We start from the raw sequence: 24,080 nt of genomic DNA on the forward strand, positions 1-24,080 counted from the left end.
AAGAGCCTTTGGACCTCCCCCCTTTACCTGCCTAAAGGAATTCAGATAGAAAAACCTGCTTAAAGGAAGGGAGCTATCACCTTAGCACCACAATATGATCTAAGTGTGGCAGACAGGGAGAAGCCAACCAATGTCTGTTAGATTCCCTTTGTGTCCCACTGTTTCTGGGAGGTCTGGCAAGAATTTACCAAATGTTTGCTTTTTCTGGTCTACCTGTGAATTGCCTACTTTCTCTTTCAAGTCCCAGACCCCTGCCTTCCTTTCCTTAGTCCAGACCAGCATATAAGCTTCAACTACCCAGTATGTCCTCTGGTCTCATATTCTTATGGAACCCCAACATGTACATCCATAATTCAGCCTATTTCTCCCATTAATCTGGCTCATGCCAGAAGAATTTAGGAAGTTATAAGGAAAGTGATATTTCCTCCTCCAACAATAGGATTGAGGTGATTTATATCTCCTAACATGGAAAACTGTCCAAAATGTAATAAGCTTTTTAAAAGGCTACAGAAGAGAATGTACAATAGAACATTTCTATAGTATACAACTGTATGAATACATGTCTACATGTGTATATGTATAAAGAAAATTCTCTGGGATATATACCAAAATGATAACAATGGTTGTTTCCAGCTGGTGGAATTTTAGATGAGCTTGGTTTTATGCTTTATACCTTTCTATTACACCTTCTGAATTTTTGCTATCACTACTCTTGCTGCCCAGGAGTGATAGGCATACAACCTATACGTCACAACGGAGTCCCAAGCTTAGAAGGGTCCATGTTTGGTTTAATATTTTGCTGTCACTATGTTGAAATTCTGAATAATTCATGGGCAGAGAGGCCTCACATTTTCCTTTTGCACTGGGTCCTGCAAATTATGTAGCTGGTCCTGGCAGCAGTACAGCTTGCCTGAGTGTGTTGATCTATAACCATCACCACTGTGAGAACTTGCTACTCTCATTTTCCTTCCTTCAAATAAAAGGGGAAAAACCTTTCAACAAGGTGGCTTTTGACTCATTTTTTCCACTGTCAGCAGGCCTATCAATCCTCTCTGTGGAAGGGGAGGGGAAATCCCTGAGCACAGACTATTTTTCTTCCCTACTAGATTTTAGCTTTATACTCTCTCGAAGCCCTTGACAGGATGGATTGTGGGTGTCCACTTTAGAGTATCTGCCCATATCTTCCCAAATGCCAATCTTAGCAGGAGAAAAATCTGTTCTGAGTTCCACAATCAATCCCAGCCACAACTCTAGCATCAAATGCACATGTGTAGGTTTACATATGTGAATTATCTTTAGGTCATTCAATAATGAGTCCATGTCCATGCCCCTGAGATTTCCTCATACTTTATTCCCATCAGCTAAGCTTTTCATTGTCAGGGAGAGTTTTGTGTAACTGTCCACTTGGATTGGCAATTTCACAGCAATTTCTTTCTTCACATCTTTCGTAAAATTTTATTTTTTAAAAACTACCCTCCCTTCAACCCCTAAGAAACATGCTTTTCAATTGTCAGAATAATTTCCTTAACCTCCTTTATCTCTACTGTTGTTTTCTATTTCTAAAAGCAGTATGTACTGAGAGGAAAGAGGGTCACAGTCCTATGGTGACTCAATCCCCTTAAAAGTAATGGATGTGCCCGGCCGGGCATGGCTCAGCAGTTGAGCATCGACCTACGATCCAGGCGATCAGGGTTCGATTCCCGGTCAGAGCACATGCCCGGTTGCGGGCTTGATCAATGACTCTCTCATCATTGATGTTTCTACCTCTCTCTTTCCCTCTCTTTTCCTCTCTCTGAAATCAATAAAGATATAAAAAAAAAAAAAGTAATGGATATAACATCTTGTCAAAAGATTCTTTTAAAATATGTTTTTATTGATTTTGAGAGAGAGAGAGAAACATTGATCGGCTGCCTCCCATATGCACTGCGACTGGGGATGGAACCCACAACCCAGTCATGTGCCCCGCATGGGAATTAAACCAGCAAACTTTTGGTGGACAGGATGATGCTCAACCAACTGAGAAACACCAGCCAGGGCTTGTCAAAAGATTTTTAGCCTGGCCAGGCATGGCTCAGTGGTTAAGCATGGCCTAGGATCCAGGAGATCGGGGTTTGATTCCCGGTTCGGGCACATAACCGGGTTGCGGGCTACGGAGCCGATCAACGACTCTCTCATCATTGATGTTTCTATCTCTCTCTCTCTCCCCATCCTTTCCTCTCTCCAAAATCAATAAAGATACATTTAAAAAATTTTTTTGAGAACAATTTATATTATATCCACCAAATATTTTATCTACATGCAATTTAATCCTTCAAATAAATCCAGTTAACTAGATAAGCACTATAAGAAATCACCACATTTCCTCTAAGGAATTCTTTTGGTTCAAATATCCTCTACTAGTTTTACTGACATGACAGTCAAACTCCCCAGTTCTTGAGTGACTTTCATGGACCCATAATTGTCATATAAAAACTTCTACTTATGGGTATTTTCAAACACACACAAAAGTATAGAGAATAGTGCAATGAAATTCCAGGTATCCATGACTCAGCTTCAGCAATTACATTCTGCCAATCTCAATCATCCCTTTTTAATTTTGTTTCTTGATTTAGATGAAATTGTGAGCATTAGATTCTAACTAGGAATACAGCCAAATTCATATTCTCACTTGAAATAAAGCTGTCACCTAAGTAGCAGTTATCTAGTTAGAATCTAAAAGCATCCCCATTCCCAGAGCTTCCATCTCTAACCAACTTGCTCCCCAGCTCCCTCTCCTCCTGCTCCCGAGCTGCAACTGGCATTTGTCCCAGCTAACTAGTCTAATCCTTTCAACTACATTAATGTAGGACAGGACTTTGAGAGATTTGCTTAGTATACTGCAGAAGAGGCAAAAATGCCTCTGACCACTGTGTCCCAGAGCAATTTCATTTCAACTTTTACCTTCTGGACAAGTGAACAAATAACAGCACTAGAACAAAACTTACTTTTTCCCTGGCTCATGGCTTAGTTGGTGGAGCATTATCCCATATACCAAAAGGTAGCGGGTTCAATTCCTGGTCAGGGCACATACCTAGGTTGCAGGGTTCAATTCTCTGGTTGAGGCACGTACAAGAGGCAACCAATCAATGTTTCTCTCTCTCTCTTTCTCTCTCCCTCTCTCTCTCTCCCCTTTCCTCTCTAAAATCAATAAAAAACCATATCCTTGGGCGAGGATTTTAAAAAATGAAAAAAACTTATCTTTTAGAACTTTTCTTCAAAGATCTGTTTAAAATCTTGCTCATGTCTATGCATGTGAAAGTGGATATTAGGTAAAGAAGACAAGATCAAGACTCACAGGGGAGCCCAGGCTGGTTTTGCACAATGGTTAGATCATAGGCCTGTGGACTGAAGGGGCCTGGGTTCGATTCCAGCCAAGGACACATGCCTCCGTTGCAGGCTTGATCCTCGGCCCTGGTTGGGGCACATGCCAGAGGCAACCAGTCAATGTGTCTCTCTCATCAATGTTTCTCTCTTCCTCTTCCACTCTCTCTGAAAAGCAATGGAAAAAATGTCCTTGGGTGAGGATTAAAAAAAAAAAAAAAGACTCAAAGAGAATAAGATGGAGGATTAAGTTATGGATCATGGGAAAGGAAGCAATAGTTCTAGGCACCCTCTGGGAGACTTTACTTCTTTTAATCTTCCCAACAACTTCAGGTATAATCTAATTCCCGTTTTCTAAATGAGGAAACTCAAACCTCAGAAGTCCTGTGGCTCAAGGCACCCAGTTTGTGAACCTTGGAGGAGGAATTAAATCTGACTCCAAAGCTGTGCTCTTTCTCCCCAGGTTGTAGGGTCAGGAGCATGGGGCACTAGCACAGGAAATTGGTTGGGGTCCCCAGGACAATCCCTTTCCCTGCCTGAGCCTGCAAACAAATACCACTTTGTAATAAGACTTTCTCTTTTTCTCACCAGATGGTCCCTTAAATTAGTTGAAGCCTGTGGGCCTTAAATATAAAACAGGCGGATGCATCTTGATTATAATACAGCAGTTTGGTTTTAGTTGCAAGTGTTATGCTTAAAATGAAGACTGTGACTGACTGACTTACAGCATTTTCTTTTTAAAGGACAGGGGGTTCTTTGTGTTTGGTCAGCCCAGTTCCTGAATGCTTGGCTACTCTCCATAACAGAACTACACCCAGCCAGACCACCAAAGCAAGTGTTTTATAGCCATTTCTGTGGGACAGCCCTGGGCTGCAGGACCTTTGCCCAATCCGTATTGCTGATATTGCCCTTGAAATTCACTGGAGGCAGTTTTTGCTCTTCCTCCCTTAGCCAGACTAGGCAAGATGTATTTCCTCAAGAAGTCCCCAGGCTGCCAGAATAATATCCACCAAGCTCCTTCTCTGCCATCAGCACTTACCTTTCCCTGCCTAGATCTAGAAGCTGATCCCTCTGGACTAGAGATCCTCCCTTCTCTTCCCCACTGAGTTGGGGATATAAGAAGCAGCTTTAAAACTTGCTTCTCTTTTCACTCACATTTAGTAAGCCTGTTTTGTCTGCCTGTAAAGTCTCCATTCATCTTATATCTAACTTTGGAACTGAGAGATCAGTCTTTATTCAGTCACACATGCTTCCTCCACATGCAGTTAGGGTGGAGTGGAGGCAGCAGGGATGCTGCACGATCCAGGAGGGATTAGTAAGAAAGCATTCTAAGAGGGAGTGAGAAGTAGTCTCTCTCAGGGAAGGGGAATGATGTCATCGGTGGGTTAAGTAGGCAACAGTAAGGAAGATAAATTCACAAGTCAGGAGAAAGGGAGAAGGGACTAAGTAACAAGCACTATGTTAGATGCTTTACATACACCAAGTAAGGAGGGACTGGAAGCAGGGAGAAATTGATGAATGCCATTACACTGCTTCAGACAAGAAGTAATGAGGGATTTAGTAGAAAGGTGGCAGTTTGGATGGAAAAGAATCAGGATTCACTGTGGAGGGAGTTTCAGCCTGACTTAGCAACTGATTGGGTGTGGGGGTCAGGAAGAAAAAGGAAACCAAAAGAGCTCTGGCTTTTCATAATAAGTGACTGGGAAGATAAAGGGACATTAATAGAAAAATGGTTGTCAGAAGATGTAGGCAAGGTTAACCAATTTAGTTTTGGACCTTTTCAATCTTTTAACATTTTTATTATGCAAATTTCCAAACATAAACAAAAGTAGAGAGAATAGGATATTGAAGCCCTATATATATACCCATTACCTAGCTCAACAATTATCAACTCACTGATAACTGAGTTATTGTCAATCTTGTTTCAATATCTTTACCTATCCTCTCCCCAACTGGATTGTTTCGAAGTAAATCCAGACATCATATGATATTGTCCACAAACACTTCAGTATGTATTTCTGAAAGATAGTCTTAACGTAGCCACATATAATTATCTCACCTAAAAAATTAATATTAAGCCTTTAATGTCATCAAATACTAAATGTCATTAATAGGTAGGCAAATTTTCTCAATTTGATCCTTGTTTGTTTGTTTATAGTTAATTGGTTGAAATCTGGATCCAGGTAAGCTGACCCATTGAATATAAGATTCTCTCTGAAACAGCCATATGGAGATATCAAACAGGTTATTGAAATTTTGGGTCCAAAACTCAAGGAAGAGGTAGTGGCCAGAAATACAGATTTGGAAATCATCTTCCTGGAGGGAATGGTTGAAGCTATTTGAACAGACGAAGCTATTGAGTAGATATCAAAGGTTGAGAATATAGCAATAACAGACTCAGGATAGGACCTGGAGAACAACTACATTCAGAAGAGAATGAGACACCAAGATGGGGGCAGGGAGAGAGTAATCTGAGAAAGAAACAAGAAGTTGAAAAAGAAAACAAGATAATGTTGTCACTGGAACCAAGACATGTAAGTGTTGCCCTGGCCGGTTTGGCTCAGTGGTTAGAGTGTTGGCCCTCTGACTGAAGAGTCCCAGATTTGATTCCCGCCAAGGGCACATACCTCGGCTGCAGGCTCGATCCCTGGCTCCCAGTTGAGGCACCTGCAGGAAGCAACCAATCTATGTTTCTCTCTCTCTCTCTCTCTCTCTCTCCCTCTCTCTCTCTCTCTCTCCCTTACACTCTCTCTTACAAGCAATGGAAAGAATATCCTCAGGTAAGGCTTTACAAAAAAAAAGAAATGAAAGTGTTGCACAGAGAGAGGACCACACAATTTTGCTCATTTAATGTATTTCATCAAAAGAGCCTTGGGATAGGACCCAGACCCTTATTTATTGTGTGACTTCCTAACTGCGCTACACACAGCAAGAGGAAGTCACCTCCCTAAACCCAAGATTCTCCAGATGTAAAAAACAGATAAGACCAGTCCTTCCAGTTAAAAGGCTGCTATGAGGATCAAATGAGAAGAGGTTCACATGAGGAAGGCCTTTGTCAACTGCAAAGCACTGGACAAATATGACTGTTCATTCAATAAATCTTTATTGCTATTTTTATTAATAATGTGAAAATATAACTTGACTGTTGAATGTAGGATTTAAAGTTTTTAATATTGGAAAATCATGAATTTGAAAGGCCATAATCCAAGAGTCTCTTCTACTGTGTGCTGGCACTATTCTAAATCCTCCAGATACTCATTTGATCCTCAAAAAAATCTTATGAAATTACACTTGTTTTACGGATGAGGAAGCTAAGGCTGCAAGAAGGAAACTAACTTGTCCCTGGTCACATAGCTGCTAGTAAGCCACTGAGCCAGAGATCAAACCAAATCCTTCCTATGCCAGAGCCTGACCTCTTAATCACTACATCAAACTTCCCCTTAAAAATGCGCCTTGGAAAATCAGATCACCATAATGCACATCAATGACAGCTATCATCACAAAGAGAGACAACCAGACAGAAGGCTCCTGAAGGAAGCATCACATGCTACCATCTTTGAAGTAATTTTGCCCCTGCTCCACACCAAAAAAAAAAAAAAATTGAAACTGAATCAAACAAAGCTTTTAGATTAGGGTTACAATTGCCAGATGAAATTCACAATGACCAGATAAAACTGAATTTCAGATAAACAACAAATACTCTTAGTATGATTATGTCCCAAATTTAATGCATGGGACATACTAAACATTGCAAGGGACATGCTTATACTAAAAAATTACTTGTTATTTATCTGAAATTCAATTTTAACTGGGCACTGTGTATTTTTATTTGCTAAATCTGGCAACCCTATTTTTGATCCAACTACTTGTTTATAAGGAACACAAAAGACAGAGAAACATATTAAAGCAAATAGGATAAGGCTACCTGCACCAGACTATGGTTAACTATACAAGACAGAAAAACAGATTTCTTCAATAAAAAAATATCAAGGCTTGATGGGGGGGGAATGGAGATAAAGTAAGAACCTAAAGACTAAAAAGAGACTCAGGAGACACAAAATCCAATCACAATGTGTAGACTACTTGGATTTAGATTCAGATTATTTAAAAATTCTTATTGTGGTATTATTGGTAATTTGAACACTGACTGAATGTTTTATTACATTAAGTGGTACTGTGGGGGTGAGGAACAGTGGTATTGTGGCACTGAGGTTTAAAAAGCCCTTATCTCTTATAGATCATTTTGAAATGTTTGTGGATGAAATGACATGATGTCCTGAAGATGTTTCACAATACCCTGGAAGGGAGGGAAGAGGAAGGGGTAGGGATGTAACAAGATTGGCTTTGAATGATGTTAAAGCTTCCTAAAAAGTACATGTGGTTTCCTTATGCTTTTCTCTCTATTTCTGTATATGTTTGAAATTTCCCATAATAAAGTTTTTAAAAGAAACAATACCCAGCACAGTGCCTGACCTATTGTAAACACTTAATATACATTTGGTAGCAGGTAAATGGGTTATTTTTTTTAAAAAAAGGAAAGCTTTCAACCAGCCATCAAATGGAAAAACATTTTTTAAATGAGATTGTAAGCATAACTGTGTATGAACACACAAATGAGATTCATTTAGGGACTAAACTACACTCAAATGGAAACAATGATGAATTTGCTCAGACAAGGGAATTTGTTTATTGAAGATGAACAGCTGTGAAACTCTAGGCAGAATAGGTACACATACTACAGGTACTTAATGTTGGTAAACACAAGACATTTTAACCCTCCAAAAATGTTATGTAGAAAACAACCCATCTTAGATTTTCTTCAACATGTATTACTCCAGTGAACTACTGTAGAAAGCTATGTTCATTTCCCAAAGGCCTCTGCAGTGATTTTGAAAATCTGAGTGCTCATATGCAAGTGAATAGCCAATTACTAGAAATTAATGACTTTTCGTGCTGAATAATGCATGACTTGGCAGGATGGCTTTACCAAAAATGCAGTATTGTCAGCTCTGAATGCAGTTTTGCTTCACCTACTGGGTACGTGAAGGCAGCCAAACTCAAAAGCAACGCTCCCCCACAAGGTGCAGGTTAGTGTGTTTAGTAAAGTGCTCAGTGCAGGTTAATGAAATGTTTATTTTATACTTAATATTCCACTACATGGATGCACCATAATTAATTCAACCAATCTCTTATTGATGGATGTTCCTCTCTTTTACTTATATAACAATTACAATTGTTATTATAAATAATACATTTGCCCTTATATATTTACAATTAACAATATTATACAATTAATTGTTAATTGTATAATAACAATTACAATTGTTATTATAAATAACAATACATTTGCCCTTATATATTTAGCCTTACATTCTGGTGCTTTAATTTCTGGGGGAGAGATCACAAGAAGTGGGTTTCCTGGGCCAAAGACTATAAATATTTTTAATTTTAACAGATACTAATTGCATGTAATTTTAAATTAGGACTACAATGTAGAATTATGTTTTTAAAATGCAATCACGTAACTATAAATCAACCATCTCACTATTCTTCAAATACTAAGGATATTTAAGCTCTGCTTTAAGTAAAAAACTGGGTTTTTAGACAATCTGTCATTAACAGTGCTTTTGGTATTGAAAATCCTGTGGTTTATTCAGAGCATCTTGCAACAATACTTCCAGTTTGGTATATCTCTCTGTACTGGATAGAAGATGCATTTTAAATTGCCTCCTTGTCACTCTCTGAATTCAGAATGCCATTCTGATGTGTCCTTCCTTGGTCCCTTTTTGCAAAGAGAGACTGGTTCTCTGCACTCTTTAAAAGGTTTTTTTTGATGATATTTTTGTTTATTTTCAATTAACTCTATTGCATTTTGTGTATTTGTCTGAAGTTAACTAAAATTTACTTTATAAAATAGTATAATATGTAGACTAATTTTTAATCATCGTTCCATATAAAAAGATGTACTATTTTTTCTGTCTTGTACACAGTGCATAAACTGTTAATTAGATTATCCAAATTTTCTGTCCCCTGAATTACTTTTTTCTAGTTAATCTGTTGGTTTCTTTTTTAATTTATTTCTTAATTTTTCAATTACAGTTTACATTCAATATTATTCTGTATTAGTTTCAGATGTACAGTAAAGTGCTTAGAAAGTCATGTACTTTACCAAATGGTCGCCCACTATTTCAAGTACCCATTTGGCCCCAAGCACAGTTTTCTTGATATTAGTGACTATATTCCATATGCTGTAATCTATATCTCTGTGGCTATTCTGTAACTACCAATTTGCACTGCTTAATCCCTTCACCTTTTCACCGGGCCCAAAATCCCCCTCCCCTCTGACAACTGTCAGTCTGTTCTCCATATCTATGAGTCTGTTTCTATTTCGTTTATTTTGTTCATTAGATGTCACATATAAGTGAAATCATATGGTGTTTATCTTTCTCTGTCTGAGTTACTTCACTTAGCATAATACCATCTAGGTCCATCCATGCTGTCACAAATGGTAAGATTTCATTCTTTAAAAGGCATTTTTATTGGTATCTTTTTCTCTTATCTATTTTGTCCCTCTAATTTTAAAGATCCCTTTATTTGCTGTTCTACAAATTCAAAAGTAACAAATGCTTGTTATAACCAGTGGAACAATACAATACAAGCATGTATAAAGACAAAACTAATTACCCACAACTCAACTTCCTGATGTAATCAATAGTAGCAGCCTGCTGAAGAGCCTTCCACAACTCTCTTTGCTCATACAAACATATCAAAAACACGTGTACATACATAAAATTTTGTTTTCACCAAAGTATAATCATACTATACACATTATTCTGCAACTCATTTCACTTAACTATATATGTACATATGTACATACATAAACATGTATTTTATATATATGATGTGCAAATAGACAGTATATTATTTGAGAAAATATAGTGAAGATACTCTACAGACTTAAGTTCCTTTCCAGTACTAAAATTCCTTTTTGTATTCCTTTAAAGAACATAACACCATTATAATTATTTGTAATGAACTGTTTAATGTCTTTCTTCCCTGCTACACTGAGGGCTCCATGAAGGCAGGGTGGGGCTCATTTTGTTCACCACTATAACTGCAGAATTTAGGGTAGTGCTGCCAGAATAATAAATGCCTAAAATCTATTTGTCCATTGTTTCAGTTCTTCTCGAAAACTTCCGTCTAAACTGGTCCATTGCCAATACTCAAATACATGTGTCTTTAGGAACTCAGGCCTGAGTAAGTCACCAATGTTATTTGGATGGAACCTACTGACAGGCATTTTAGATATTTGTAAGAATTTGTGCTGTTTAGCAAAAACCTCTGTTTGCCACAAAAATGAATTTTTAAAGGCAGGTAACATGTTTAGCAGAGAGCTCTGCACTTGTAATTAGGAGACCTGGGTTCTAGTCCCACCACTGCCATTCATTTCTCTGTGACCTTTAGAAAGCGCCTTACCCTGGCCCTGGCTCCTGAGCTGTAGCTCTAGCGTTCATTAATTCCACAAATATGTACTGTTAGTGATACAGGGGTGAAAATAATAGCCAACATTTAATGAATGCTTACTTTATGCTTGGTCTTTTGCTGATGGAGTCATATGCACTATCTCGTTTAATTTCCTATGAGAAAGCACTCACAGGATATTTTCTATACTTTGCAAAGAAGGGGACTGAGGCATAGCGAGGTGAAGGAACTTTCCCAGCATACCAAAGGACGCAGTGAAGACAGGATTGGATTCCAGACAGTGGGGCTTCGGATGCCATTCCAATAACCATAGCGAATCCTTGCCCTCATCATTCCATAACTATTTCTGTGGCTTGCATTTTCGTCCCAGCCCAGGAGCACTGGGTTGAGTACCCTCTTGTTAACTGGAGGGTGCAAAGACGACGGAATACGTTAGAGAAACGATTAAGAGAGCTGACACTAGAACTGCAAGGAGCAATGCTCCCACTAGCCCTCGAAGCTTCCCCGCCCCGAACGTGAAGAGGTGGGAGGTGTCAGCAGGTCAGACGCACGCAGACCTCTCTGGGGTCTTAAAGGGTAAAAACGGCGTGCGGGTCACGCCTGCAGGACCCGCCTCTCTGACCTCGGCAGGGGGCGGGGAGTAAGGGCGTGCTACGTGTGCCTGGCCCTTCCAGCGTCTGCGCGGGCCCGCGGCTCCGCCCCGCCTAAGTCTCGTTGGCCCCGCCCGCCGCCCGCGCCTTCCGGACGTCCACTTCCGGGCCCTCCCCACCTTTAGCGAAACCAGCGAGAGGACACCGCCTACATCTAGAGCGGCCCGGCCGGGAGCGGAACCGAGGGGCGCGCGAACGTGAGAGGAAAGCTGTGCGCGGCTGCGCTTTCCCACCCCTGAGACTTTCTAGACGCGGGTGAGTCCGTGGGCGTCGGCCTGCGTCCGGAGCGACCCCCAGAGGGGCCCGTCCCCACTCTTGGGAATGGCCTGGGCCCTGGCCCACTCCCAGCATGCTCTACGCGGGGTACCCGGGCAGGTGCAGTGGTGGGAGTAGTTGGCGGGGGCCGGGAGAGACTGAGAGCAACCTTCTTGGAGGCCCTTCTTGGTCCTTCAATGGGGTCTGGAGGTGACCATGACCTCCCGCTCACTTCTTGTCTCCATTTCACCCTCCTCTTCCCATACTCCACCCCAACTACCTTTACCTAAAAAGGTTCATCTCAAAAACCACTCTGGTAAGTTTTGCGTCATTTGTGCTCCTGTTCAGTTTTAAGTTTCCCTCTCCTCTGCACCAAATATCCTGTCATGTGCATCTCCAGTGTTACTTTTGTTTGTTTGTTTGTTTGTTTGTTTTTGCCGCCCCTAATGGAAAAAAGATCTATCCCTTAGAATAATTGGTGCAAGTAACACATGAGTAGAATCCCCGTTCAGGAAGAATTCTGACATACATATGCCATTATTATCATATATTTATTATCATATATTATTATCATATATTATTATCATATATCATATTTCAGAAATAATGAAAATTGCATAAGATGAAATGCCAGAGTCTTATCGAAATTAATTTTAGAATGCATCTGACAATTCTGATATTAGGCAGAACTTGTTTCCTGTCAAATATCTTTTCCTTCTTAGGGCTGTGTTTATTGACCAAGTTCTGTGAGTGACACAAAAAAAACTGGCCTTCCTCTTTCCCCATCCCCCACCCCCACTAAGGAATTAGATCTGTCAAGCTATCCCACACCTGTCCTAGTAGAAGTCAAAGTCCATTCCTCTAGAAGAAAATCAAGGGTGGTTTCCTTGTAGCGGTGTGGTAATGTGTGCAAAATGTCAATTGCAGTTAACAAACCTCACATTTTTTTTATTTGTAGGAAAACGAGGTAATTCTGTAACTTGTTTATTAACTTAATAATATGGGTAGAAGCACTGTTAAGATCATTATTATGAAATAGAAAAAACTTGAAACTGATGTCAGGAAATCTAATTTTTAGTTCAGTTCTACCACTGACTGTGTGACTTTGGGTCAGTTACTTAAACTCGTTGGACCCTCTGTTTCCCTATCTGTAAAATGAGAGAAATGACATTAGGTAGCGTCTAAGACCCCTTTCAACTTTAAGAGGCAAAGAAAAACTCAGTAGCTAAGTAGACCATTCCTGGTGGAGATAGAGGGGAGACTGGGAAAATTTCAACAGTTGTATTTAATGTTGGCTTTTATTTTAGTTTCTGATTGAAATAAAAGTGTAGCCCTAGCCAGTTTGGCCTAGTGGTTAGAGCATCAGCCTGGGACTGAAGGGTCCCAGGTTTGATTTCAGCCAAGGACAGGTACATCTGTTGCAGGCTCCGACCCCAGCCCCAGTCGGGAGGCAATCAATCCATGTGTCTCTCTCACATCAATGTCTCTCCCTCTCTCTCCCTCTCTCTCCCGCCTCCCTCCCCCTCTCCTACCTCTCTCCTCCCTCCCTCCCCCTCTCTCCCCCTCTCTCCCTCCCTCCCTTCCCCTCTCTTCCCCTCTCTCCCCCTCTCTCCCTCCCTCCCCTTCTCTTCCTCTCCCTCCCTCTTCTCTCCCTCTCTCTTCCCCTCCCTTTCTTTTTCTCTCTCTCCCTCTTTCCCTTCCACTCTCTGGAAAGCAATGGAAAAAATATCATCGGGTGAGAATTTTTTTAAAAAAGTATCAACTTTTCCCCTTTTACTTCCCCCCAAAATAAGAAAATGCCTTGGGAGGAAATAAAAATGGTCATTAATGGTTCCCAGATATACCTATATTCCTATATTGACTCAGTTCTTATGCAAATAGTTCAACTATTTTCATCATGGTCTTTTATTACATCAGTTCATTGGGATACTTATTGGAAACCATTTATTCTTAGGAACAAAAGGGTAAATATTAACATATGGTGTCAATCTCAAGAAACTTGCTTTCGTTATACTCAAAACACTTAAGGATGGCAGCTGTCAGTTAAATAAAGCATTAGGTTGAGAACAAAAATGCTAGCACAGATACCATTGGTGATTTACCCGTTGGTGGTGGTTTTATCTCTTCAATTTAAGGTTTTGATATAAAAGTCTATAACAGCAGAGATGTTTAAATAATATAATGCAAGCTTGGGAAACAAAATTTCTTTAAAGGGAATTATAGACAGGTAACCTACGTAACATTTGTTTCTCAGGTTAATGCTTTTAGTACTTGGTTAATTAAATCCCCATAGATGAAGTACAAAAGTAGCCTCCCAGAAAAATCCTGCATAGAGGTGTTGCTGCAGAGTTCCAGTTTATACTGAACAGTATAAATTGGAACCTCATTATTCCTAGGCTATATGCAACTAACTTGATTTCAAACTTGGAAACCTTTTAATGTTAAGATAAAAATTTACGTGTATAAGGAACACCAAATTAAATCAGTAGGCTAATATGTTTCTGTTAAGTATCCTAAGAATTTTTTTCTTCTTTGTAGGAAAAATGCTTTCTGAAAGCAGTTCATTTTTGAAAGGTATGATGCTGGGAAGCATTTTCTGTACCTTGATCACTATGCTAGGACACATTAGGATTGGTTATGGAAATAGAATGTACCACCATAAGCATCATCACCTACAAGCTCCTAATAAAGAAGATATCTTGAAAATTTCAGAGAATGAACGCATGGAGCTCAGTAAGAGCTTTCGGGTATACTGCATCATCCTTGTAAAACCCAAAGATGTGAGTCTTTGGGCTGCAGTGAAGGAGACTTGGACCAAACACTGTGACAAAGCAGAGTTTTTCAGTTCTGAAAAAGTTAAAGTATTTGAGTCAATTAACATGGAAACAAATGACATGTGGTTGATGATGAGAAAAGCTTACAAATATGCCTTTGATAAATACAGAGACCATTACAACTGGTTCTTCCTTGCACGCCCCTCAACATTTGCTATTATTGAAAACTTAAAGTATTTTTTGTTAAGAAAGGATCCATCACAACCATTCTATCTAGGCCACACTGAAAAATCTGGAGACCTTGATTATGTGCAGATGGAAGGAGGAATTGTCTTAAGTATTGAATCAATGAAAAGACTTAACGGACTTCTCTCTGTCCCTGAAAAGTGTCCTGAACAGGGAGGGATGATTTGGAAGATATCTGAAGATAAGCAACTAGCAGTCTGCCTGAAATATGCTGGAGTGTTTGCAGAAAATGCAGAAGATTCTGAAAGAAAAAATGTATTTAATACCAAATCTGTTGGGCTTTTAATTAAGGAGACAATGGCTGATCAACCCAAACCTGTAGTAGAAGGATGTTGTTCAGATATGGCCATTACTTTTAATGGACTGACTCCTAATCAGATGCATGTGATGATGTACGGAGTATACCGTCTTAGGCCATTTGGGCATATTTTCAATGATACATTGGTTTTCTTACCTCCAAATGGTTCTGACAATGACTGAGAAGTAAAACAAGAGCATGTATATGATCACTGTATAGGACATGTGTTGTCATTATTTGTGGTAACAACTACATATCCAACAAAGCAGTATGTTTTGTTTTTGTTTTTTTCTCTTTTTCAGTTTGGTGACACTGGTTTAATCACAGATTAAAATTTAGTAGTACATTTTTAAATAGAGTGGGATTTTTCCTTAAAACATGAAAATTTCAAACATGTTGGAAAGATATAAGAATAATTTTGCAAATCAAGCATATATTTATAAACATGTTTATGTGATGAACTAAATTATGAACATTAAAATCTGTGGCACATATTTTTGCTGATTGGTTAAAAAATGTAACATGTCTTTTTAGCTTTCTAAGATATGCAAATGGATCTCTAGTTGTGAATTTGTGATTAAGGTAAAACTTTTAGCTATGTTTCCATTACTTTTAATGTTGGTTTATGTTCTAAGCCTCCGCAAGTGCCAATGATTTTGCTTTCTCAAAATACACAGCCAACAAAGGAAATGTTCCCAACCAATGTAATAGTGGAAGTTGAAATCTATCCTTGAGAGAAAAAGTGACAATTATAGAGTTTAATAATTTTCCTGGGAGCTAATCTAGTGGCATTCCTCAGCATACACAATTTCAATGTAACTCTCTGTACTTCTCTATGCAGATACTGAAATTGTAGTGACTATGAAGAATGTAATGTCATTTAACTGTGTTGTTCCCCAGTTAATCAAGCTCAGCTGTGACTCGGATAAAACTGCATCAGTTGAGATTTATTTACTCTTGCTGGGCAAATGAGTTTTGTAGAAGTCTCCTTTGAAAAACTTCTTTTGGCAATCAGACAGTTTCACTTACCTGAGTTGAGTCTTTCCTAGTTTTGTTTACCTGTTCAAATTCTGAAATTTTTCCCTATGTTCATGGTTGTACCATATTCCAACTGGTTTTGGTGTGGAAGCCTTAACCTCACCATTCACCTTGGATTACTATACCATTTACCTAATTTCAGTGCCTACGCAGAAGCTTTATCCAGTGGTGAATACAATAGCTCCTGTGCTTATAAATGTGTGAAATACTTGGAGCTGACTTGTCCTATTATTAGGCCTGCACATGTCTTATTAAGTCAGATCCATAAGGCCCCATAGGGTTTGAGACCATGAAATTTTAGAGATCAGTATTTCCTGTAGCAGGGCTCATGATGTTAATGGTCTCCCACAGCTTTTGCAAACCAGAAAGAAATTTCCTCAAGAGGACCTTGGGCTTCAAATTATTGGTCATCAGAGTAGTGTTTAAAACCCTTTTGTTTTAATTTATCTGATTTTCCTCGTTGGGGCTTTTGGTTAAAATGAAGGGTTATTTTGAAAATTAATAAACCCCTTTATCAAGCAACCTAATATGTGGTCTCAGATGCAATTACTACAAATCAAATGTTCACTGTGAGTCCAAAGATAAACAGTATCTCACTAACTGTAACACCCAGTTTATAAGTGTCATCTTGCCCCCAACACCAATATATTAAATTTCTACTATATCACATTCGGTTACATTAGTGTATCGTGATATAGTTGTAATAAATATATCAGTGAATGCATTACAGTGTTTGATTTCCTAATGGGTGCAAACGTAACAATTGCTTTTAAATCAAATTGATACTCTTGATTATATTTTTATACATAAGTATTTCTTTATAAGAAGTTGGTTGTCTTAACATGTTGTTTCTTTGAACTTTTTTGTACCACATCTTGTAGATAAAATCTGTAACATAGAAAATAGTAGTACCGAGGTCATGGTTACAGATTTGATCACCATACATTCAATAGCCAAAAACTGCAACTCTAACCCCACTCTGTTACTTGGGAGGAGAATTGGAAAGAATGAAGGTCTAATGGAAATTGATCATAATTGTGAATATATTTTATATATGGCTAGTGGCTACCACATTGGAAAACACAGGTGTAACAAATTCCAGAAGTGTGAGATTCACTGAGATATGAATGAGAAAAAACAAAGTTTCTTTTAAAAGTTGTATTTATCTTTCTGGTTGTCTTGAATACAGTGGAAACTGTAACTTGACTTTTAGCAGGCCTCAGGCCATCTCCTTAGACAAATTCAATGATTAGATCTTCCTTCTCAAAAGTAAAACATTGGATTTGGAACAATTTACAGAGTCAACCCCTTGACTTTTTTTTCATGTAGCTAAAAGATTGCTTATGTGTCAAATCTAATTTGTAATGCCCAGATTTTTCTGTAATGCATTTTTGGTAAAATGAAATACTTTTATTTTTAGAATGTTTAAATAGGCACCGGATGGTCAAAGGTAGAGTACTCTGATAAAGCAGGTCATATAAGAATTGATACCTGAGATTCACCTGGCCTGGAATCTCCTGGATCATAGGTCAATGTTCAACCACTGAGCCACGCCGGCCGGGCTATATAACTTTCTTATTTGAAATTATGACAGGCAGGTTTACAACAAAGTTAAAATTTCAAACTATCCAGGTTGCCATTGAAAGCAGGATTGTTATTCATTAATTATATATTTTGCCCACTTTCTTAAACAAACCTTGTGTCCTATAATGAGCCACCCAGCGTGAGGCACATTTCATACCCTGCCACTCTCTACAAGCTCATGTTTCCCCTCTCCCTTTCTGCTAAAAGTAGGGGAACTCATGGTTCAAGAACAAGATGCTAGGGAGATAGATGCTATAGATCCAGCCTAATAATAGAGACCTGAAGTGAACAATATGTTCTCTCTCCATTCCATCCACCAGCAAGCAGAAGTACTTGAGTTCAAACGAAAAACGTGAAATTTTATGCTTAGAATACCAGCATCCAAGAACAGTCAGAATACCCCTCCTTGCAAAAACCCAAGAGAAAGGCCAAGAGGAATTGGCATCTACCTGCCAGATCCAAATGTCTTCTATCCCTGGCTTCGTCGGAGTCAGGAGATTTCCCTAATAAGAGAAACTGCTATTCTGAACAAAATTGTTCTTTATAGTAACCCCAGTCAGAGGTAAGGATAGTTCCTTCACAAAGTTCCAAACTTTTGGACTTCTAGCAACTATTCGCTATTTCTCTTCCAGTACTTGTGTCATTGATTCTTTTTTTTTTTTTTTTTTTAATCCTCCCCTGGGGATATTTTTTCCATTGCTTTCCAGAGAGAATGGGAGAGAGAGAGAAACATTGATGTGAGAGAGAGACATCAATTGTTTGTCTCCTGCATGAGCCCTGACCAAGGTCGGAGGTCGAGCATGCAACTGAGGTACATGCCCTTGGCCGGAATTGAACCCAGGACCCTTCAGCCCACAGCCAATGCTCTAACCACTGATCCAAAATAGCTAGGGCAGGGCCATTGATTCTTGCATAAAATTGTGGAATGCTGGCTCTTCATGGCTTTCCTCTGTAACTGGACAATATCAGTGTCTCTGCTTCCTCATTCTCTTCATCCAGGGTTCCCCGGGTCAGGATCAAGTCAGAAGAGTCCCACACAGGAGATAAGCTGTATGTAGCAGTTCCTGTGTCCAAAGCTACAGAGCCCATATCTTTCCGTAGGCATTCCACTTCTTTCTGCTGCTGGCTCTGTGCACGGCCAGTGATTTCTTCAGACGTTCATATTCAGGACAGTATCCCCTTTCATATTCTCCCGCAGCACTGGTGACTTGCACAAACAGTTCACCTGAGCCTGTACCCAGAACAGCAGACACACCTACCACCCTGAGTGAGCTGTAAAACTCGTCTAATACCAAGCTCATTGAATGATTCAGATTACTGACATATGTAGTTTCTTGATTCAAAGTATCTTAGAAAGCCTCAAAATCTTGCATCCATTCCACTGCAAAGCTGTGATCAATGTTGTCAGTTTTATCCATGACCACAATGAAAGGAAGCTTGGTTTTGTACAAGATACTGCAGGCATAGAGCATATTGGACATGAAGGTCACTGGGTTGGTACTTTTTTTGTTGTTAATCCTCACCTGAGGATGTTTCTTCCATTGATTTTTTTTTTTCTTTTTAGGAAGAGTGGAAGGGAAGGGGAGAGGCAAAGAGAGAGAAACATCAATTGGTTGCCTCCTGCAAAGGCCTGGGGGGGAGGGGGGGCATGGCGGGAATTGAGAGCCTGCAACCAAGGTTTGTGCCCTTGACTGGAATCGAACGTGCGATCCTTCAGTCCAAGGGCCGACACGCTAACCACTGAGCCAAACCGGCTGGGGCTGAGTTGATACTTCTTGATGTGTCCATTACATAAGTGATGATCATTGGAAATGAGGATGCCAAGGCCTCGGTGATGATTGTCCCAGAAGCCGACCAGCTGAATACTTCAATCTGCCCAGGTGTGTCAACCAAAACATATTTAGACATGTTCTGGGCCTTCTCAATAAATTTCATCACCTGATCAAATCTGGTAGCAAAGAGATTTAGTGAGGTCACTATGCCCCCATTGGACCCAAGTCCACATTGTTTCATGACTTTATACTTCACAGTGCAGGAATATCAATATTGGCAGGGAAGAGAACACGCACAGCTGGGTCCAGATTGATCATATGAGGTGGAACACCTTGCCTATGCAGGTGTCCTGTGAGCCTCTCCAAGTACTTCCATGAAAGCAGGAACCTTGTCAACCTCATTTTCGCTGTATCCCCAGTGCCTGTACTTGAGTCAAACTGATGACAATTACTAGGCAACAATATCTCAAATGCGTTTAAACAAACCCATCTATTGGGCTTTAAAAAACAAAAAACAACAAAAAACAGGGCACACCTGTATTAGAAAAGTTACTGAAAGCAGAGTCTGGTGATGATGTATCACTAATTTACCCTTCATTTGTTAAGCATATGATGTTCCTTTTAGGGCCAGCTGGACTGGATTAATGGTTCAATGCTTGTCTGAGTGGTTACATGAAGAGTATGTTTGTAAAAGTTTAGCTTTCTTTTGGCAAACAAATTCAGAAATGTTTGCCAACCTCCCTGCAAAGAAGTCCCCCGAAGTTTAATTTAAAAAGAATCACTCAATAATTCCCACATCATCAAAGATAAAATACTATAAAGTATTTAAAGGGTAATGGGAACAATGACTTGTTTGGAAAGTATGAAATGACGAAATGGTAATGTATATCTGGGGTTTCTATCATAATAAAAGATAAATCCACCTTTATTAGTATGCAGTCTATACCCTATAATATTGCTTGTATATATCCAGTATCTATGAGCTCAACACTAGGCCTGGTATTTTGTGGAAAGCAAAAAGAGCCCAAATTCATGATTCATACAGGGAGTCAAATAAATAATCACTCTGTGTAATCTTTGCCTGAGCAGTAAAACAAGCTGTACTGTAGAAGCTCCAACCTCAGGGGTGCCACACTGCTCTTTGCTAGTCCAGAAAAACCACATGGGGGACCAGAGGGGAGAGACATCGCCTTTATTACTTACATAAGGGAAGACCCAATGATGGCAGCCAGTAGGGTGAGTTTTGGCGTCAGGCAGGGTCCAGCAAGGGATTATCTAGCAGCTAGCAGAGGGGACAGGGAGGGAGCTGTGCTGGGAACAGCCTGCATGCCAAGGCCAAACAGAGGGTCTGGTGAAGCTTGTTAGCTGTCAAGGACATGGGAAAGACTGAGATCCAAGCTTCTCTGCTCCTTCTGGCTGCTGGCCAGGCGGATACCTTTCCACCAACTGGGAAGAGGAATTGGGCTATATCCTCACTTTACACTACACAAGCCATAGTTTATTATTAGAATATGGTGGTCCTTTTGCCATAAAAACCCTCAATTTGGCCCTGGCCAGTGTGGCTTAGTTGGTTGGAGCATCATCCCGTATACCAAAAGGTGACCAGTTCAATTCCCAGTTGGGGCACATGTGAGAGGCAGATGATTGATGTTTCTCTCTCACATCGATGTTCCCCTACCTCTCTCTAAAATCAACAAAGCTTAAACTTTAAAAAAAAAAAAAAGCCCTCAATGTGATAAATACTATTTCTTTTATCCCACATAATTTCATTTCTTTTGTAGTTTTCACTGATGCCATGCAAGAATGGCCACATTGGTTATGCCATTGCTTTGGTAATTTGGCAAAAGCCCTGGCAGGAAGAGCAGGACCTAAAAATAAGACTGGTTTTGGATGGATGGATGGCAGCAAAGGAGGAAGGGATGCCCTTAATATGTGGCAGGCTTGCATTTGAAAAAAAATAAATGTTCTGATTTAGTGATGAGACATCCATATAGGTTATCAACATGTTAAATGAGGACATTCTGATTGTCAAAACACCAGCCCCATGCCATCTGAGGGAAAAGGGAAAAACTGGTCCTAGCTTGATGGAAGACAATCCTAGTACTGAGAATCTTTTCCATATTTACCACTCTAAGGCACTTGCCTCTAAAAGGAAGCTTGGTTGGAGCGTTGTCCTGTACATCATGAAGATTACAGGTTCGATTCCAGGTCAGGGTTTCAGGTTCCATCCCTATTTGGGGCACATATGGGAGGCATGATGTTTCTCTCTCACATTGATGTTTCTCTTTCCTTTCTCTCTAAAATCAGTTTATCCATTTTGAGTTTATTTTTGTGTATGGTGAAAGTTGCTGGTCTAGTTTCATTCTTTTACATGTACCTGTCCAATTTTCCCAGCACCACTTATTGAAGAGACTGTCTTTACTCCATTGGATACTCTTGCCTCCTTTGTCAAATATTAACTGACCATAATGGCGTGGGTGTATTTCTGGGGACTCTGTTCTGTTCCATTGATCTATAAGCCTGTTGTTGTACCAATACCAGGCCGTTTTGATTACAGTGGCTTTGTAATACAGTTTGAAATCCCGTAATGTGATCCCTCCCACTCCGTCCTTTTTTCTCAAGATGGCTGCAGCTATTCGGGGTCTTTTTTAGTTCCATATAAATTTTTGAAACGTTTGTTCTAGGTCTGTGAAATATGCTGTTGGTATTTTCATAGGAATTGCATTAAATTTATAAATTGCTTTGGGTAGTATAGACTTTTTTTTTTCTTTAAACACACATATCTTTATTGATTTCAGAGAGAGGAAAGGAGAGGGAGAGGAAGAGATAGAAACATCAATGATGAGAGAGTCATTGATCGGTTGCCTCCTGCACGCCCCCGACTGGGGATGGAGCCCACAACCCGGGCATGTGTCCTGACCGGGAATCGAACCCTGATTGCCTAGATCCTAGGTTGACGCTCAACCACTGAGCCACGCCCAGCCGGGCGGATAGTATAGACATTTTAATGATATTAATTCTTCCAATCCATGAGCATGGTATCTTCTTCCACTTGTTTAAATCTTCCTGTATTTTACATCCTTGGTTAAGTTTATTCCTAGGTATCTTATTTTTTTAGTTGCAGTGGTAAATGGTATTGCTTTTTTAGTTTCTCTGAAATTCATTGTTGGTGTATAAGAATGCACTGCTGGTGGGAATGCAGGCTGGTGCAACCACTATGGAAAACAGTATGCAGGTTCCTCAAAAAATTAAAAATGGAGCTGCCGTTTGACCCAGTGATTCCACTCCTAGGAATGTATCCTAAGAATCCTGAAACATTCATCAGAAAGGATATATGTACCCCGATGTTCATAGCAGCACAGTTTACAATAGCTAAGACCTGGAAACAGACCAAGTGCCCATCAGTAGATGAGTGGATTAAAAAGCTGTGGGACATTTACATCATGGAATACTACGCAGCTGTAAAGAAGAAGAATCTCGTACCCTTTGGGACAGTATGGATGGTCCTGGAGAATATTATGCTAAGTGAAATAAGCCAGGCAGCGAAAGAAAAATATCACATGATCTCACTTATAAATGGAATCTAAAGAACTTAATAAACTGCCCGGCCGGGCGTGGCTCAGCGGTTAAGCGTCGACCTAGGATCCAGGTGATCAGGGTTCGATTCCCGGTCAGGGCACAGGCCCGGGTTGCAAGCTGCAGCCGATCAATGACTCTCTCATCATTGATGTTTCTATCTCTCTCTCTCGCTCCTTTCCTCTCTCTAAAATCAATAAAGATATATTTAAAAAAAAAAAAAGAACTTAATAAGCTGATGAGCAGAATAGATTCAATGACATGGAAGCATAGTTGAGACTGACGAAAGTCAGAGGGATGGAGGGGGGTGGGGGCCTGGAGGGGGAGAGAGTAACCAAAGAATTTATATGCAGATATGCACAGCCCAAGGACACGGACAGTGGTGGGGAGAGTGACCGGGGGGGGGGGGGGACAGGTCTTTGGGGAGAAAAAGGGACATCTGTAATACTTTAAACAAAAATAAAAATTTAAAAAAAAAAATAAAAATAAAAAAATATCTCAGAGGGAAAGAGGGTTGGGGGTGGGGTGGAGGATGGTAGGAAGAGATTAACCAAAGAACTTAGATGCATATATGCATAACCAGTGGACACAGACAAGGGGGTGATGAAGGCCTGGGAGGTGGGTGGGGCAGGATGGAGAGGGTCAATGGGGAGAAAAAGGGGAATATCTGTCACACTTTCAACAATAAAGATAAATTTTAAAAAAAAATTTAAATAAATAAAATCAATTTTAAAAATAAGTATATCCTTTGGTGAAGATTTTTTAAAAAAGAATAAACTCTGCCACCATTTAACAAAAATAAATAAATAAAAGGAAGCTTCAGGAAAGACTGTCCATTCTCCATTTCAGTGTGGTCCAGTAGAAATATAATGTGAGCCATGTGTGTAGTCTGAAATTTTCTGGTAGCCACATTAGAAGAGTGAAAAGGCAATTGGCCAGTGCTGCTCAGTGGTTAGAGCGTTGGCCCTCACACTGAAGGGTCGTGGGTTCAATTCTGGTCAAGGGCACATACCTGGGTTACAGGTTCATCCCCGCCCCGGTCTGG

At 39.9% G+C, this 24,080-nt stretch overlaps 1 protein-coding gene and 1 pseudogene across 2 annotated transcripts; one reads left to right on the plus strand and one right to left on the minus strand.

Moving 5' to 3' along the window:
* The first annotated feature begins 11,650 nt into the window (after positions 1–11,650).
* On the plus strand, positions 11,651–17,679 carry C1GALT1C1 (C1GALT1 specific chaperone 1). Of its 2 annotated transcripts, none has more exons than XM_016214066.2 (2): positions 11,651–11,747; positions 14,286–17,679. In XM_016214066.2, exon 2 carries the CDS (start codon positions 14,291–14,293, stop codon positions 15,245–15,247), a length of 957 nt encoding a protein of 318 aa, XP_016069552.1. In that variant the 5' UTR covers positions 11,651–11,747; positions 14,286–14,290; the 3' UTR covers positions 15,248–17,679. The 2 variants fall into 2 exon arrangements, with proteins under 2 accessions (XP_016069552.1, XP_016069551.1); XM_016214065.2 differs by lacking the exon at positions 11,651–11,747 and adding an exon at positions 12,048–12,063.
* Positions 17,680–18,574: 895 nt separating this feature from the next.
* On the minus strand, positions 18,575–19,700 carry LOC107537924 (GPN-loop GTPase 1 pseudogene; annotated as a pseudogene).
* Positions 19,701–24,080: the final 4,380 nt, after the last annotated feature.

The sequence above is a fragment of the Miniopterus natalensis genome, chromosome X (assembly GCF_054644295.1).
Source record: "Miniopterus natalensis isolate mMinNat1 chromosome X, mMinNat1.hap1, whole genome shotgun sequence".
In the NCBI taxonomy this organism is placed as follows: domain Eukaryota; kingdom Metazoa; phylum Chordata; class Mammalia; order Chiroptera; family Miniopteridae; genus Miniopterus; species Miniopterus natalensis.